The 18,665-nt window shown below is 35.9% G+C and overlaps 2 protein-coding genes and 1 long non-coding RNA gene across 16 annotated transcripts in view; 2 read left to right on the top strand and 1 right to left on the bottom strand.

The window, feature by feature from the left end:
• The window catches only part of CCDC18 (coiled-coil domain containing 18), a 100,706-nt gene extending 98,248 nt beyond the window's left edge, over nt 1-2,458 (bottom strand). For 7 of the 13 annotated variants that reach the window (XM_070486843.1, XM_014865255.3, XM_070486841.1 and 4 more), the window contains exons 1-3: nt 2,266-2,458; nt 1,381-1,560; nt 43-178 (exon numbers count right to left, since the gene is read on the bottom strand). In XM_070486843.1, coding sequence (XP_070342944.1) covers nt 43-176 — 134 coding nt within the window. In that variant the 5' untranslated portion in view covers nt 177-178; nt 1,381-1,560; nt 2,266-2,458. The remainder of the gene's footprint in view (nt 1-42; nt 179-1,380; nt 1,561-2,265) is intronic. The other 6 variants (XM_070486842.1, XM_070486849.1, XM_070486848.1 and 3 more) reach the window with 5 other exon arrangements.
• Nucleotides 2,459-2,583: 125 nt separating this feature from the next.
• Nucleotides 2,584-18,417, top strand: TMED5 (transmembrane p24 trafficking protein 5). 2 transcript variants are annotated; one of them, XM_014865253.3, is made up of 5 exons: nt 2,586-3,063; nt 8,570-8,667; nt 11,950-12,142; nt 14,333-14,369; nt 15,432-18,223. In XM_014865253.3, exons 1-5 carry the CDS (start codon nt 2,875-2,877, stop codon nt 15,491-15,493), a joined length of 579 nt encoding a protein of 192 aa, XP_014720739.1. In that variant the 5' UTR covers nt 2,586-2,874; the 3' UTR covers nt 15,494-18,223. The 2 variants fall into 2 exon arrangements, with proteins under 2 accessions (XP_014720738.1, XP_014720739.1); XM_014865252.3 differs by lacking the exon at nt 14,333-14,369 and having other exon boundaries at nt 2,584-3,063; nt 11,950-12,133; nt 15,432-18,417.
• LOC123277529 (uncharacterized) lies at nt 3,366-5,741 on the top strand. Its single transcript, XR_006514499.2, has 3 exons — nt 3,366-3,484; nt 4,630-4,716; nt 5,634-5,741. It is a non-coding gene; the product is annotated as an uncharacterized lncRNA (long non-coding RNA).
• Nucleotides 18,418-18,665: the final 248 nt, after the last annotated feature.

The raw sequence follows: 18,665 nt of genomic DNA, 5'->3' as shown, positions 1-18,665 counted from the left end.
CATTTTACATTCTGAATTCTATATGTGATTTTACTTACTTACCTGGATAATTCTTCCCCTAAATTCTGCAAACTCCATTCTGTTATCGTCAGTTCATGTCTTAAGGAAGCAACATTTGCAAGCAAACTTTCTTCTTCGTTGTCTTTACTATAGTAGTCTGATGATCTAGATTCCATTTCTTTAAAAAAGAAATAAATTTCTTGCATTTTGCCTGAAAGAATCTGCGGTGTCAGTTAAAATATTCTCACACTAATAGAATCCAACTCTTTATTTTTCTATTTCAACTCTTGTGAAATCTTCCGTGGTAATTTAAAATAAAACAAAAAACCCAGTAACAATGAATTTCTCTGAAGTGTAAAGCCATAATGGAAAGTTTGACAGAACTTCAATGAATCAATTTTTCATTATAACCCAAGTCTAGTTATTTTAGTTTCCCTTTTCTAAGCACATTTAATCTTTCTAACAATTGTGTGAACTAAGTATTTTTATTCCACGTTAAAGATGAAGAAACTAAGAATAAGAGAAATTAAACAACTTGCTCAAGGTCACATTAACTGTAAATGGTGGAAACAAGATTTGAACCTAGGTCATCAGGATCCAAAGACCTTTAATTATGTCACATTGCTATCTTCTAATTTATTGTAGATCAATTTCAAAAATGAGGTGTTTGAACTTAAATAATAACGTTACAAGCTCTGAACATCTGATAAAATTGGTGTCATTACATTAATTCATATTTTCTTAAAGGCAATTTATTCACAGGTAAAGCTTATCCCATTCTCTCATCCTCAGTCGTTATAAAATTTAAAAAACACTCACATTCACATCACAAAAACAGAGATCAAAATGACACTTGGCAGGTTAACTCACAGAAATATACGAAGAAAGCTTTTGTTTCTTCAACCGATGAGTATCTCTAGGGTTGTTAAATTCTCTACTAAATACCTTAGCATACAAAAATCATGATAAAGGACTACATTTTATTACTAATAATTAATACATATAATTACTATGTAGTAAACTACATATCATTAATAATTAAGACAATAAAAACTAAGGATTTATAATCTCTATTACTGCTGTAGATCTTTCTGCATAATCTTAACATTACATTCCTCTTTCAGATCCCATTTGTCTTTGTCATTGTAGCATCTCTCTTTCATCACCCTTCTAGAATTCTGACCACATCTCAAGCTCCAAAAGGTTAGGAGTCCTGTGTATTATGTTCAGGACTGTAAGGCACTTAGAGAAGCTCTACAGTGTCAGCGAATAAAATGATTACTAAATTGACTTTTCATCCAGCTAAAATACTATGACAAATTTATTCCCCACTCAAAATTTCTCAGATGTAAGGAGGAAAATTAAAAAGAAAATTCTCACCTTATTGGAAGAAAATGAGGCAGGAAATTAAATGAGATGCTATGTAATCTTAGAGAAAATGTTTCTATCCTCTTTCTCCTTTTGTTTCCACTAATTTGCTTCTGCCTAAGGGAGAAGTCTCTCCTAGATAAAGTCAATGGATTAGGTCTCCATTCTGCTTTATCCTTCCGACATCTCTACCTTCAACAGGATGGTGAAGGAAAAAAGGTAGAGAAAGTTTGGTAAATTCTAAAATGCCATTCGATATTATGTTTCAACTAAATCAGGTTTTACATCCAACATCTTCTGTGTGCTTTACTGTAACAATTGTCTAATCCTTCTTATCAATGAATACGTTTGATATAAAATATTTTCATTTTTCTAGTGGGCCACCTAATGTCAAATGAAGATTCTTCTTCCCTCCAACTTAGAGTAGTTATAAAAGTCTATCTTCATTGCCTGTACATATGTGGAAAAGGACAGCATGCCACCTACAGGCCCTGACAACATCTTTGGGCCCTAGTAACAACGTGCTTGTAGCTGTACACACGCACACCCATCAACAAGTGTTCTTTATACCCCCTCTATGTAACAGGATGGGCTGCAGTCGAAAAAGATTCCTCATTTTGGAAGGAGATCATATCTTCTGTCCTGTATCAAGTACGCTCAATTTGACAGAATTAATCCTACGTTCATCTGGAAGCGGAGGAAAACAAGACATCTTCCTCTTGGATTTTTCCTCAACTAAAATACGACCCTGCAGAGCAGCAGGGGCAGCCAGGACCAGACTAAGCGCGTCCGAGGGTGCGGGGAGGGAAAGGAGCAAAACTCCCCGAGGTAGGCCTGTTTCCACCCTCCAAGCAGCAGTCGCTGACCCCCCAAGTCCTAGTTGGGAGAGAGACCCACCCGACGACAGCGCACGCCGCGCTCTCGTCTGCGTTTGGAAGCCTCAGACCCTCTTCCCGGCCTCGGGCGTGGAAAGGCCAGGCACACGACGCGCGGGACCAGAGAACCGAAACTACACCGAGTTCGAACCGCCGCGGGAGCCGTTGTGGACGCCCCTCCCCGCCCGCAGCCCCGCCCCCCGCGCAGGCTCTGCGTGAGGCGACGCAAGAGGCGCGGGGCCTGTCGGGGATCGTGGTCTGCGAACGCGTCAGAGGCGGCTCGCTGGGAACTACATTTCCCACAATTACTCCCAAGACGCCTATTGGTGTGGAGGAAGCCATGGGAACCTGCGGCCGTCTGAGTGTGAGGCGGGCCGTACTCACTCCGGGCCGGAGGAGGCCGAGGCCTAGGAGGCTGCGGAACGGAACTGCTGGCCCCGCCCTCAGTCCCCACCCTTTGGAGGCCGGCGTTTCCCCTTTTGAGGGAGCGTTTGCCCCCGCCACGGCCGCCGCCTGGAGTTTCTTCAGGCTCCAGGTTTCGCTGCCAACCACGAGGAGTCCAGGGAGGAAAAGCGGAGCTTAGGTGCCACGCATCCCAAGCCTTTTCCAGCCCGAGATCGCCCCGGCAGGGATGGGCGACAAGATCTGGCTGCCCTTCCCGGTGCTCCTCCTGGCCGCTCTGCCCCCAGTGCTGCTGCCGGGGGCGGCCGGCTTCGCGCCCTCCTTAGACAGCGACTTCACGTTCACCCTTCCGGCCGGCCAGAAGGAGTGTTTCTACCAGCCCATGCCCCTGAAGGCCTCGCTGGAGATCGAGTACCAAGTAAGTGTGGAGGGTCAGCTAGCCTCCTGCCTTTATCCCCGATGCAGCGCGTCGTCGCCTCTCACCCGCTTAGAAACTTCTTGTTGACTACTAGGGTACTGGAGAGGCGAGGGCCGCCCGGGGAGGCGGCCAAAGCGCGCAGGCGCACGCGGCGAGACTCTTGGGCCGGGGACCCAGAAGTAGGGCTGGACCTGGGATTGACTACCCGCCCTCTCCCCTTTCCTCCGGTGGGAAAGAGGCCAGCACTGGTGATGCCGGGGTTCTTTCCTCTTTGTTTCATAATTCGCCCATCGCTTTGCCAGCCAGTACACGCTCCAGGACCGAGAATTTCACAATACAGGACTGATACACGTTCGGCTTCATCATTGGACGAGATGATGACACTTGTTTTATTCACCCTCACCACCCTCACCCAATTCCGGTATTACAAATCTTGACTGTCATTGCTTAAGGATTTTTGAATTGTGACCGTGTGATTATCACTAAATCCGATTTTGGAATATTTTGAAAGAGGCTATTGATGTATTTAATGTTACATTTCCTTCCCAGTTACATATCTATTAGTTTTACATCAAGTAAGGTCTAGTTGTATATTAAAACTTTATAACCTTTCTTTCATTCAGCATTGTAAGCATTTCTTCCATATAATTGTTTTCTTTTTAGTATCTGCATAATATTATATAGAGAGTTGCCTCAATTTATGTAGTCATTCTGGTAGAGGGTAATTTCTTAGAAGAAATCTTGTTAGTTCCACACCGCAAATTTCAGTGTTTCTAGGTAGCACTGCAAAAAAGATGCATTGGTGTGGTTCATCTTTTAATTTAGAAGTTAATTTATAATCAGATGTTAGTTTTTTAAAGTTGATATAGAGAATCTTTTTACTCTCATATATAGAGCAAAAAAAAAGTTAGGTAGAATTCTCATCCGAAGTAACTTTAGAATTAGATTATTTATAGATGCATAAGGTAAGCATAAAGTCACATAGTGAGGAAAACTGAGATTAGAACTCAGTATTTCTTGATTTCCTGTCCAAAAGTTCATTTACGGAACAATTACCATGTGCCAGTGTTGGAGGGGGAGGAGAAGAAGTCCCTGTTTTCAAAGATCTTAATAATTAAGAGATACTGGCTCATAAACAGATAATTTCAATAAAGTATGGTTAAGTGCTATTAGAGGAGGGCTAATTCTCTGGGGTTTCAGAAAGGCTTCCTGGAGAAAATAAATTTGAATCAAGAAAGATGCTTAAGTGAGACAAGAATGCAAGGAAGGAGGGACATTTTAGGAAAAGGAACGAAATAAATAGAGAGTTCTGAAAATGCGTAGTGTGAGTTTTGGCAGTGGGCAGTATGTAGTGGACACTACAAGTGCTGAGTTTTTATTAGACTTTAAGACTATAAAGTGTGTGGTGGGAGGAGGAGGAAAAAAAAGATTGGAAAGGTCAGGACGCTGGGTCGTGGATCATGAATCCTAGCCTTGTGTTCCATGCTAAGTAGCTTTGCCCTTATTCTGTACAAGGGCCTTTGAAGATTTAAGCAGTGTGGTAACATAGTCAAAAATGTTTTTCAGATCACTGGGTACAGTGTGGAAGATGGATTTAAGGAGGGCAAAATTAGAGGCAAGGAAACCAACTAGGAGGTTAGTGAAATAGTCCAGGTAAGAAACAATTTGTATTATTCAAAAATTCCTCAGTGTTTACCCAGGTATTAGGGAAGAAATCTATTTTAACTGCTGACCTCTTATGATTAAGAGTTCCAGCTCTAGAGATAAGATACTTGAGTTGAAATCCTGACTCTGTCACTACCTGTGTGATTTTGAACAAGTTACTTAACCTCTCGTGTAAAAGAGAGAGAATAACAGTAATTACCCCATAGAGTTGATTTGAAAAACTGAGTTAATAAGTATTCATAGACCATCCCTGACACATAGTAAATATTCAGTGAATATTGGCTTTTTTACATTTACACTTCTAGAGTTATATACTGGCTTGGTTTGCTTTATACTTTGCATCTTTAGTCACTCTTAAAGGCACTGTTCCCCCAAAGCATTCTCCCTAAACAGTTTGGGGTTTTTTTTGTGTGTTGTTTTTTGTGTTTGAGGAAGACTGGCCCTCAGCTAACATCTGCTGCCAAATCTTCTTTTTGCTTGAGTAAGATTGTCGCTGAGCTAACATCTGTGTGAATCTTCCTCTATTTTATGTGGGATGCTGCCACAGTGTGGCTTGAGAGCCGTGCTAGGTCCGTGCTCCAGATCTGAACCTGCGAACCCCTGGCTGCTGAAGTGGAGCATGGGAACTCAACCACTACGCCACCTGGCTGGCTCCCAGTTTAATTGTTTTGATTGAGGAGAGAAGTGAAATCATTTTACTGTAGTCCTAGACAATGTCAGAGGGGTTTGTAGGGTAGAAATCATCTTCAACCTTTGTTTGCATTTTCCAACTCCATGACTAATTTTCCAATAACTACAAGCTACTGATTGTTGTCTTAGTTTTGAAAATGTCAGGGGACATTCTAGACATTGCCCTTGAGTTATTGTGACATTTTGAAAAATTTTAACCATTTCTTACTTTTCAGGTTTGGGCGGACACTTTTAGGATAATTGATCAGCCCCACATTATATTAAGTTCTTGGAAATTTTCAATGTCAATACATGTATCTTATGAATAAAATAGATCATTCATTAAAAAATTTAAATAACTTTTGAGTGCTTAATTTGTGTAAGCATTATGCTAGGTGCTAAGGATACAATGTGAGTAAAAGTATATTTTGTACTCTCATACAATCTAGTATGGGGACAGTCACATTATTACACAAATAAATGTGAAATTATAAGTCTAATAAGTGCTATGAAGGTAAGTGCATAAAGCTATGGGACTCTATTTCATTTGGGAATTGAGAGAAGACAATTCCAAGGACTGCAGTTCAGATCTGTAGAAGAATCAGGCGTACTAGGCATAAGCGGTGAGTGGAACAAGGCGATGGGTAAAAAGAACAGCAGGGGCCAGCCCTGTGGCTCAGTGGTTAAGTTTGCGCCCTCCGCTTCTGTGGCCCAGGGTTTCCCCAGGGCAGATCCTGGGCATGGACATGACACTGCTCATCAGGCCATGCTGAAGCGGTGTCCCACATGGCACAACCGGAGGGACCTACAACTAGAATATACAACTACGTACTGGGGGGCTTTGGGGAGAAGAAGGAAGAAAAAAGATTGGCAACAGTTGTTAGCTCAGGGCCAATCTTTAAAAAAAAAAAAAAAAGAACAGCATATGCCAAGGCGTTGAGGAAGAAGACCGAAGAATACCTTTTCAGGAACTGAAAGACTACTACAACAGCAGTACAGACGGGAAAGTGGCACTCACCTGTCATGTTCCACTGAACTCATTGGCAAGTTTAGTTTCAGATTATGGTATCTTTTTTATATTTTAAATATATAATATATATTTTAAACTAGCTTCTGTATTCTTAAACACTGTATTTAACAATTTCATTGAGCCTGACAGCCACTACCAATAATATCTTTTAAACTTTGTTTTACTGAAATCCTTGCTTAGTTATATCTCTTGTTTTCTGATTTAATGGATATCTTTTTCTGAGGATAACCTTGAGTAATTCTTTTAGAATGCTCTGAGTCCTTAGATCTCTGAAAACGGCTTTACTTTTTGCTTTCACTTCAGTAAATATAATTATTTTACTTGGGAACATTGTATTTCTTTGCATCTAGTGTTAAATGTAAGAATTCTGATGCCAATACCAATTCTTGTTATTTTGCAGTTCTCTCCTACATCTCGTTGGAAATTTCTAGGTTGTTCTTAAATCCTTCGGAAAACCCAGTAGGATTTTTGGATCTTTTTTCATTTATCTTGCTTCACGTCTTTTAGACCCTTTCAGTCTAAAGATTTTTATCTTTTGAAGCAGGAATTTCTGCTCTTATTTGATGATATCCTCCCTTTATTTCTCTTGGTTCTCTCCTTTTAAAATGCTTCTTAGATGGGTATTTAAAATCTTTAACTGTCCTTAATGAAAGGTCTTAGCATTGCCCTCATAATTTTCATCTACTGTACTTTTTCACCTTGTTCTGAGAACTCCTTGGCTCCTTCTGTTCTCTGATTTTCAGTCTCCATCCATGTTCATTCTGCTGTCATTACATTTGTTAAGGCTTTATTTTGGCAATCACATTTTTGGTTTTTCTAGAAACTTTCATATCAGCATCATTTTTTTATGGATTTTACGTTCGTGAATTTCTCTGAGGATATATATTTATCTGAGGAAACATTTTTGTCTGTTAATATTAACTGTTTTTTCAGAATTTCATCCTCTGAGATGATATGAAAAAGAGGGCATCAACTTCAACAAATTTTTGGTGTTTCTCTAGTCTATTTAATTGCAAATTTTGAGATTGATAGATATTGGTAGCTAGATATATCCTTTTGCTTACTGGAATATCTTCCAGAAATTTCTTACTTTTCAAGTCTGTTAACAGCCTTCCTATATTTCCAGTGTTGTTATGGATTATTTGTATTATGTTTTCTTAATTTCACTGGGATTTAAAGAAGAAAAAGAATTATGTATATTTATCTACTCATTTGAAACCAGTTCTCTTGATCAGTAAGTAGAGCAGAGGAGTAGGTAATCTTTTATATCATTCCATTAAAGCCACCAAGAAAAATAAAATGGGTGTTATAGCGGAGGAAGAGTAGCCATTGGAGGCAGATTGCTGAGTTCAAATTTTGACCATGCTACTTATTGATTGTATCACCTTGGGAAAATTGCTTCTCTGTGCCTCAGTTTTGTCTGTGTGTGGGGTTTTTTTTTTTTTATTAACTAAAATGAGAATATTAATAGGACCTACCTTTTAGAGTTGTTGTGAGGAATTAATCCACATAAACCACTTAAAACAATGTGTGGCATAAATTGTAATTGTTAGCTGCTATCAGCAGCAGCAGCAGCATATTTGGAGATTGTAAAGGAACACATTGTGTTCATAGGTCATAAGTAAATGGCGTACTTGGAATATACAGTTCATATTGGGGAATAGTAGGTGAATACATTGAAGTCAGTTGGAGTCAGGCCATAGAGGCCTTGAGTTCCAGGCTAAGAAGTAGCTAATTATTATTCTTATTTTATTGAAGAGGAAACAAACTCAGAAAAGTTACATAGCATGCCCTAAATTGCCTAAGTAAAAAGTTCCACCATTTGAAATCCCTTCTGTGTGTCTTTCCACTCTACGGGGCTTCTCAATGAAGGCACTCCTTTAGGATTATTTCAGTAATACCCATAAGGCCTAAATTTAGGTGGTGGCAACAGGGATTGGTAAGAAAGAGATAAGATCCAAAAATGAATGGAATTGAACTAAATGATCTTTCTGCTCCTTTCTAGTCCTAACATGAGTCCGTTGACTTCCTTACCCCACTAGGTTTAGAAAAGAAAATCTTTTCATCATAAGATCCACTTTATATAATTGTTTATTTTCAGAATTTGTAATATGTGTTCTTTTCTTGTGTGCTTTTCTACAGGTTTTAGATGGAGCAGGATTAGATATTGATTTCCATCTTGCCTCTCCAGAAGGAAGAACCTTAGTTTTTGAACAAAGAAAATCAGATGGAGTTCACACGTAAGTAACCTCTTAGTTGAGATTCTTGGGCTGAATAATACTAGAGGGCTATCTGTAGGGCAGGGAAATTTGGCACATTTGATACTAAATATCAGTATTAAATGATTTCATATGAACATTTTAAACAGTCCTTGATAGTTGTCTATCTTAAACTAAAATGTCTCATATTAACCTTTTTCTTTTTGTTTAGGCATTTTTGTATTGATCCTAAATTTTTTCTTTGCTTTGGTTAAATAAATGAGTATTCCCTAGGTATTCATTCAACCTATTGTGGCATTTTAAACCTCCCTTTCTGGCTAGCACAGCCTTTCTATTTCAATTAAAAGTTCCTGTTCCAGGTATGTATCCTGGTTTCTTGAGCTGCTGGCTATGTCATCTTTGCCCATTGTTTTCTTTCTTAAAACAGTACCATACATCTTTCTGTGTGTGTGATTGTTTTTTTACTCAGACCTCACTCTTAGATAATTTGAAGACCTGAAAGTAAAAGATCTGACCATAGGAAACCATATAGAAAGAGAATACTTTTTTGTGACTCTGAGTTTAGAGTTTGACAAAAGGCCATTTATTCTCTTCTTACATCTCACTCCCCTTTTTTCACATCTCACTGGTGTGTTTCCCTGTTCCATTCTATTATTTTACTATAGCACTCTCTTTACTCAGTACTATTATTCTGTTAAAACTAAACGGTGAGTTTACAGGAAGAAGAGCAAATACAGAGTGTCTTAATATTTGCCATAAACTAGGTTTTGCATTTTATATGCTTCCAAATTAATCATTCCAATCCACTATGAGATAGATTCTTTGATTCCCCAATTCCCATTTTACAGACAAGGAATCTTTACAGACAAGGAGGCTCAGAGAAGTTAAATAAGTCTGCAGGGATACACATTTATTAAGAGGAGGAGGCAGGATGGACCAAAATTCTTGCTTTCTACCATATGATGCTTAGAACATCCCTGGCACATAGCACTATGTAAGTACTAGTTATTATTATAATTATTGGTCTTTGTTAACCAAAGTACCTGGCATGTAATTAATGGATGAATGAGGGGGAAAAAATGTCTCAACTATAATTTTTTAAGAAATTCATTTCAAAGTGCTTTTTAAAATGGCATCCTACCTATGCAGAGCTCAGAAAACATGTTTGCCTAAACTATTGATAAACAGAAATAGTAATTTAAAAAGTCAGTTTAGATTGATATACTTGGAATTAACTATGCTTTCTCTTTGATAGGTTTATGAACAAGAGTTTTTATTTATTTGTTGAGTCCTTCTGATGTACCAGGCCACTGTTCTAAGCACTCTACATGTATTAATTTTGTTAATTCTTCACCGCAATCCTACGAGGTACATGGTATTACCATTACCTTGATGAGGAACTTGAGACATAGAGCCCTTAAGTAAGTCGATGAAGGTTACACACCAGGCAGTCCAGCTGAGTCTTAATCACTACCCAAATTTAGAAATCTACTTTCTATAAATTAGATTTAAATAAAAATTTTATCTTTAGCTGTATTGACTTTTTAAAGACAACTAAACTCTCAGTTATGGCACTGAAATAGTCTTTTTCTTAAGTTAAATCTTTGAAACAAACACTGTACTTCCACAAGTGAGGGCTAGTAAAACTGTCTCCAAACAGAGCCTTAAACAGCTTAAGTAACAGCTATATGTGTAGCACTGCCTGGAATGAGGAGTCATATATAAATATATTTTTCTAGACAACTGAATAAATATCACCCTAACTCACACCAGAACTTACATATTTTGCATTACTTATGCTACGTCTTTATTCTACTTGAAAGGAACATTTATTCTATGCATTTTTATTTGGATAATATTTTGTATCATTTGTAGTAAAAAAATTTTTTTACTAAAAGTAGTCAACACAGATTTAGAAAGATTAATATAGGAATGTAGGAATATATAGGAACACAGGAATATAGAGCTAATATAGGAATAACTGTAAAGTAAGAAAGTTTTTTGTACATATGCGAAAGCTCATACATTTGAGTCAGTGCTTCTCAGACTTGTTTCATTTTTACCCCATCCTCAGGCAGCCTTTTAAGACAATTTTTTCCTAATCATTCTCCCATGAAATTTTAGTACCACAGATATACTACATATCCATTTTTGTACTGTATGCCTATCTGCTTTACATATAAAAAGAGCAGGTACAAAGCTTACCCTTTTTATCCAATGCAGGGTTAAGAATGGCTAAAATAAAGTTGAGTTAAATAAAATTAAGACTAAACAAAATTAAAAGTTAAACTAAAAATTTAACTTTACATAATAATTATGACGTTTGTTTTGTTTTTTTCCTTTTAACATTGTTCCCCACTGTATTCACCAGTGTTTGCTTCAGGCTCCTTCCAAAAATTAAATACATCCTCAAAAGACAAAGCTTTGTCATGACTGAGGAGATTGCAAAGAATGCAGACAGGCTCTTAGAAACATCAATTAACTTGAGAATCAAAAAACCAAGCTTCATCTATGCCTATAACAGGTTATGTGATTATGAGCAAGTATCAATCTATGTGAACGTTATTTTACTTACCTTGAAAACTAAGTGCAATATTTTACTTGTTAAAGTTACTCTCCACAAAGAAAAATTAGAAAACCACTTTGCTAAATTAACTCTGCTCAGGCCAGTTATCTTGAATGTGAAGCTAATGAGACCAAGATCTTAAGTTTAGTTTAGATGTGAGTGGCATTTATTCAGTAAAGGTAAGGCCACTAAAGGTAAAGCTCTGGTTGTTGGCCACAGACCTCATCCTATCCTTTGTAAACTAGGTCACAAAGATGTACTTAATCAGTAGGAAGCCTAGAAGAATGCAGTTAGAACAATCCATCGTTGCTTTTAAAAACAAAACTAAACTTACTTTACAGATTAATCTCAATGAAAGGGAGGAGGTTTGTAGTCCTATTTGCATATGAATTAAATTCATGATGTTACTTTTAATAAAGTATAAATATTAAAGTTCATCGTGAGGTATCAGTTATGTAGGTTTTTAATCCTATCCTTTTCCAAAACTTAAGTCAAGATCATTTACTGTAACTTACTGAGTAAATGCCAAGCACATCTAAGTTGCAGGTACTTGAGTATCTATTTCCAGGTTGCCTCTTGCCCAAGAAATTATAAATGTTTCAATGCTAGGGAAGTCTATCAGTAAGCTGTCCAATTATTACAAACCGTGTTATTTCTTCTCTTTATCGATAGCATTTTTTCCTTTCATGCCAAATAGAAATACAAATAACTGAAGACATGTACTTTTTTTAATACAGGGTAGAGACTGAAGTTGGTGACTACATGTTCTGCTTTGATAATACATTCAGCACCATTTCTGAGAAGGTGATTTTCTTTGAATTAATTCTGGATAATATGGGAGAACAGGAGGAAGAACAAGAGGACTGGAAGAAATATATTACTGGCACAGATATGTTGGATATGAAACTGGAAGACATCCTGGTCAGTATGGTCTTTTAATAAAATAATAAAAATTAACATCCAGAGACCTTACTATATGATAGGCACAGAGCTAAGCATTTTTTCTGCATTTGCTCATGTAATCCTTAATTAACTCTATGAGGATTATTTCTCTCCCTCTTTCCAATGAGGAAATTGTGGCTTAGGGAGATTACGTAACATAACCAGAGAGAACAACAACTAGAATTTGAACACAGGCTCTTAACTATAAAACTCCCTTAGAATATTCACAAACAGAAGACTTTAATGATCTGTAGTGTACTTGCACATAGAATAAAAGTGAGTAATCAGCAAACCTAAGAAGTACAGGCATTTTTCCCACAGCATAGTTTTTATAACATTAAATTTAATATTACTTAATTTGGGAACACTGTTGACATTATTCAGACCAGACCTAGCAGTTATCAGAAATTAGCACTGCACTTAGCAGTAAAAACCTTTGGAATATGGCTTCTTTGCTTGAATCACTTTATGCTTTGTTAATCATAAACATGCATAATGAAATATGCACGTATAAGAACCTATTTGCTAATAATAGCACTGTCAGTGATAGGAGGAAAACATTGTTATCCTTCATCCACAGCTGGATATAATCAAATGATGTAATTAACTTGGCGAGTGATATCTGTAAATAGCACATATACTTGCACGAGAAATAACATGGTTATTGCAAGTTTGAAACTGTATAACCTCTAATACTCTTAAAACCTGAAACTTTTTTTTATGTGATATTTTGATCACTTGAGGTTTCTTAGGAAAGCAATTATCAAATTTTAGCAGAAGAGACATAGTGTAGATCAGTTAGCTTGAAGAGTCAGAAAATTAAATGATGTCATATATGTAATTCTTTAGTGACTGAGCTCTCTGAGCCTTGGTTTCCTCACCTGCAAAATGGGCATAATACCTCGAGTTGTGAGGATGAAATGTAACATAGCATGAGTATAAGTGCTTTAGTGTCTGGCACAAAATAAATGCTAGTTTTCTTACCTTTTTTCCATTGGTGTTACTTTGAAACTAAAAGGATTAAGTTTGATTGGCATAAATTTTTTTTTTTTTTTTTTGGTGGGGAGGTTTGATCTGAGCTAACATCCATTGCCAATCTACCAATCTTCCTCTTTTTTTTTGTTGAGGAAGGTTAGCTCTGAGCTAACATCTATGCCAGTCTTCCTCTATTTTGTATGTGGGTCACCACCAAAACATGACTCAACAAGTGGTGTGGGTCTGCACCCAGGATCCAGACCCACAAACCCAGGCTGCTGAAGCAGAGTGTACCAGGCTTAACTACTATATCACAGGCCAGCCCCAGCATAAACTTTTACCATGACAGCTTTTTATCTCACCATGATTTCATATGTATATTAAACTTAGCTGAATTTTAGAATTGGAAGAAGACTTAGTTATCATTAGTCTAGCTCCAACCTCCCTCATTTTCCCCTTTCATTCCATTTTATAGGTAAGGAACTGGCTTAAAATGGAAATGATATATCCATAGTTCCACTACTAGTCCAGTCTTCTTCCTACCCATTTTTAAAATCTCAATCATTTTAATACATTCTTCCATTTTAAATTTATTTTGCCAATAAGAACAAAATACAAGTAGTTTATAAATCTTATTAGTACTCACTGCATTCTCAAGAGATTGACTTCATTCACACAGTTAAACAAAATGACCAGAAAGTTCAGATTTAAATATGGCTTAAAATACTTATAAGTCCTTTTTTAAGAAAAATAAAATGTCTTTCAGGATTTTCTATTTACTCCTCCAAAATTTTGTATCACAACAGCAAACTTAAATAATTTTGTATCTGACTATCATCATTATGATACTGAAAAGAATTATGCATGGTCTTTTTATTTGGTGACCTGAATCCTGTATGTTTCTGGGAAGTATTTGCATTACTAGGTTATCACTGCTTTACAAATATGCCCATTTGATAAATATTACACTGTGTAGTTTTGTAGGTTTAGCAGAGCAGTCTGAAATTTTGAGTATATTTTTTGCTTAAATGATTTTTAAAAAAGCAAGTTGACTAACCAGGAAGATCTTTTGCTAGTATTTTCTTATTTTTGCCCTAAATATTTTGACGTCATTTCAAATCTCAACTTAATCTTACCTTATATTCATATAGCCCTTTTATAGTTTTTAAATCACTTCTCAACAAAACCCTACTATAAAAATAGTTTTTTTTAGAAGATAAGCAACTTAGAATGTATCTTGGTAAGCTTGTTCTATGAATGTGATCTTAGAACATTTTTGCATTAAAAATAGACTATTCTTTTCTGTGTGTGAGGAAGATTCACCCTGAGCTAACATCCGTTGCCAATCCTTTTTTTGTTTTTGGCTTGAGGAACATTAGCCCTAAGCTAACATCTGTGCCAGTTTTCCTCTACTTTGTATGTGGCATGTCTCCACAGCATGGCTGACTAATGGAGTAGGTCCGCACCCAGATCTGAACGTGCGAACCTGGGCCACCGAAGCACAGGGCGCGGAACTTTAACCACTCAGCCACAGGGCTGGCCTCTAGACTATTCTTTTGGATCTGTAGTATACACATCTAAAATTGAAATATTTTCTAGTTTCACTACTATTTGTGAGATTAAAACATTAGGTGTTTTTGCTAGATACTAAATTGGACCAGGTCAACATCCAAAGTAGAAAATATTGTAAACACACAATGCGTTATATAAAGGTAAATAACTACAAGCTGTTATCAGTTCAGTTTTTTAAACTTAAGTCATTTTCTTATGGTTGTGAGAGCTAAGAAAGACAGAATATATGTAAAATTCCTGGTGCTGCTGTGCCACTCAAATATATTTTCATTTTGTTTATTTTCAATTCATGTAGCTTTGCTCCCTTGTTAAATAACTATTTATAAACAATTCAGATATATCAGGGTAATTGTCATATAACCTTACAGAAGATCTTTAGGTAATCTAAATAGTACTTCTCCCTTAATTAAAATTGTGTTTGGATACCAAATGAATAAGAATATCAGGGTACTATGAAGCACATTTTTAAGTTAACTTAAAATTATGGGGGCCAGCCCCATTGCCAAATGGTTAAAGTTCTGCATGCTCTGCTTTGGTGGCCCAGGTTCACAGGTTTGGATCCCAGGTGCAGACCTACTCCACTCAGCAGCCATGCTGTAGAGGCTTCTGGCATACAAAATAGAGAAAGATTGGCACAGATGTTAGCTCAGTGTGCATATTCCTCATCAAAAATAAATAAATAAAATTACTGAGCATTCTTTTACAGTAAAATTATTTTATTTCTCTCCAGGAATCCATCAACAGTATCAAGTCCAGACTAAGCAAAAGTGGTCATATCCAAACTCTGCTTAGAGCATTTGAGGCTCGTGATCGAAACATACAAGAAAGCAACTTTGATAGAGTCAATTTCTGGTCTATGGTTAATTTAGTGGTAATGGTGGTGGTGTCAGCCATTCAAGTGTATATGCTGAAGAGCCTATTTGAAGATAAGAGGAAAAGTAGAACTTAAAACTCCAAATTAGAGTAGTTAACATTGAAAAAAAGAGACGGGAAAATGCAATGAACTGTTACAGTCAAGACCATTAATAGTTTTTTCCAGAATGTTTTCAGGCATTACCATAGGTGTGAAAAAAGTATATTAATGTGAACGGAAAGTCTTCACTTTCGTCTGTGTAAGTAGTCTTATTGCTCTAGTTGTACTTAGGTGTAGAACAGAAATATTTTGCAGAGGTGTAACTGAATGAAGCCATATTAATAACAGCATTTCCCGGAGTTTGAAAAAAATTTTTCAGATATCATAGGTGATTTAAATAAATGAACTTTGGGCCTAAATGCAAAACTGAACAATGCTTTTAAAACATTCTCTTACCTAGAAGTTTCTTCATAAATGTCACAATTACAAATGAATTGTAGCAGTTTTCAATATAAGTTATAAATCACCTGAGAATTACCTAATCATGAATTGAATATACCTTTAGAAAACAAACACTCAACTTTTCTCTTTTTGCATATGCATCTCTCCTATAATGTAAATAGAAGCATAGATGTGAAAGATTTGTGAGATTTTTATAAGTAAATATATTTCAATTTAAAATATTAGCAAAAAGTATTAGTTTTATATACTTAGCCTGCGTTCCCAAAAGCTGACATTTTGATAATTCTTATAAATGCTAAGTCAACTTATTAAAATTAGGACAAATTTCCTCTTTGAAGTGAAGAACAGCTAAAGGTTGCTTAACCACCATAAGGACACATTCTAATTCTTAACTAAGGTAATAGGATTTTAAAATTAAATGTGAGGGAAAATAATTTTATTTTTATATTATCTGTCAATAGTATTATGTTAATTTTAACAAGATTACTGACTTGGATAATACATTATTACCAGCAATTGTGAGGGAAATATTGGTAAAAGGATCTGGGCCTAATGTAAATAAATATCTCCTTTTCTGAGTTCTCAAAATCAATAAGAACTAATAAAACTAATAAAAAAAAGAATTGAGGTAAGCTTGAGAACATCTGATAAAAATTAAGTTCACTTAAACTGTAAATATCCAGAATCTGATTGGTTCATCATAATGACTCAATCCTAATATAAACCATGAGATTAATTCCTAGTTAATTGGAAAAAACTGTACTGTGGGTTTTTTACAATTGTTTTGTTTTGAATTATCTAAGTATTCAGGTATATTTTATGAAATATAAGCCCTACTGTAAGGTTTAGCACTGGGTACATCTATTTATTATAATTTTTATTATAGCTTTCATAAAATGACCTTTCTGATCACTTTATTTATCGACATTCAAGTAAGGATTGGAAGCCCACAGAATCCCGTTTAAATACTCAATATGTGAATAACTATATATATGAAGTCTCTGCCATCCCAGCTTATTGCAGTCTGTGGAGTCTTACTCAAATACTAGTAATTTAGCTACATCATGAATTAATTAGAATTTTTAGGTTATATCCATTTGTAATGCTGTTATGACAAATGTGAGTTAGAAACAATCAGCTTATGAATGTAAAACCACTCTGTAGGTTAGTACTGCTGGAATTCTTAATAAGCAATAATGATATCCAGAGAGAATGGTTTCATTTATAATTTACACAGAGTGGTACAAAAAGAGATTTATTTCCCTCTTTCTTACGCCCTTGGTAGAAGAGAAGCTTAGATTTACCTATTTTGAAGCTGTTCAAAAATGAGGTAAATGCCATATAATGATCAATTACTTTAGTTGGCCATGAAAATGCTGTAAGTGTCCAGGAGTAGCCCATGTAACACATGCAAAACAAAGGCCAGTAAGATCATTGCCTATGAAGAGCCCTTCCTTTTCCCCCTTCTGTAAAACTCATGAGAAGCAAACTTAAAATATTGTAACTAATAAAACAGTACAGATACAAACTACTGCATCTTTTCTATAAAACTGTGATTAAGAATTCTACCTCTTATGTGTGTTTGGTTACTGTACTGTACTCTCTTACCTAACAGTTTGTTACATCATCTACAAATGATTTGTGCCACTGATTTTAAGCCTATGATTCAGTAACTTCTTACCATTTAATAATGGCCTTCTTTGGACAACAAAAAATTTAGGAATATTGAGGACAATTTTATTTTTATAGATACAAAGTGAAAAGAGCAGGATTATTTAAGCATGTTACCTGTATAAACCAAAAAAAGTAAAACTTGTAAGCAAAGAACTAAATTCTTTAATATTTATAAAGGCATATTGTTTATCTGCCTCATGGTTTTTTAATGTCAGTATTCAATTTGAAAACCAACATTATGCTAAAATTGAGTAAGCTATTTATCACTTAACAGCTGGTTTTGTCTTCAGTTTTTAATTATATAAACTTTTAAAATACTGCAATATTTAACTAAGACTAGAGTTTCACTCTCATTTGCATTTGGATCATTAATATGTTGTTAAGGTGAATATCAAGACAGAGGGTAAATGAGTGGTTGAAATAGCAGTGAAATAAATGACAAATTGCAATGTAATTTTATGTTAAGTATATTTATCTTTCTTAAGCATTGTTATTATGTCTTAAAATAGACAAAAATTGAGAAACTATAATTGTATGCCTCTCCAAATGAAAATTCTTTATTTGAAATTTTAAAAGAAATTGATTCAGCATGTAATGGTTTTTCATCTGAAGTAAAATAGTATACAATCAGTGTTGCTCAAATTGCATTATAGTTGTGGACAGCCATATAAGATGAGCAATGAATACTGCACTGAGTATCTATAATAAAAGTTACAATCAAAGAAAATCTTACTTATCTACCAGTCATTGTAAATGCTGTCTAATCCTTAAAGCCTTCACTGATCTCATCTTAGCCAAGTGTGCTCTCCCTTCCATTCGAAAACCCATAGTTCTCCACAATTAGTGTATCTCATTCTGTCTTGCATTGGAGTATGTGTACTTATTCATCTGTTGCCCAAACATGCATTCTAACCACAAAGTGCTCAAAATATAGGGGCAAAGATCATTCTGAAAGCTTGGAATTCTAAATAAGCA

The sequence above is a fragment of the Equus asinus genome, chromosome 16 (assembly GCF_041296235.1).
Source record: "Equus asinus isolate D_3611 breed Donkey chromosome 16, EquAss-T2T_v2, whole genome shotgun sequence".
Classification (NCBI taxonomy): domain Eukaryota; kingdom Metazoa; phylum Chordata; class Mammalia; order Perissodactyla; family Equidae; genus Equus; species Equus asinus.
The sequence above is the reverse complement of the archived record's forward strand: the minus strand, read 5'-3'. Positions and strand labels throughout refer to the sequence as shown.

Coding starts and splice junctions, on each gene's coding strand:
- TMED5 (XM_014865252.3), top strand. CDS start 2,875: ATGGGCGACAAGATCTGGCTGCCCTTCCCGGTGCTCCTCCTGGCCGCT. Junction 3,064..8,569: donor CGCTGGAGATCGAGTACCAA/GTAAGTGTGGAG, acceptor GCTTTTCTACAG/GTTTTAGATGGAGCAGGATT. Junction 12,134..15,431: donor TGAAACTGGAAGACATCCTG/GTCAGTATGGTC, acceptor ATTTCTCTCCAG/GAATCCATCAACAGTATCAA.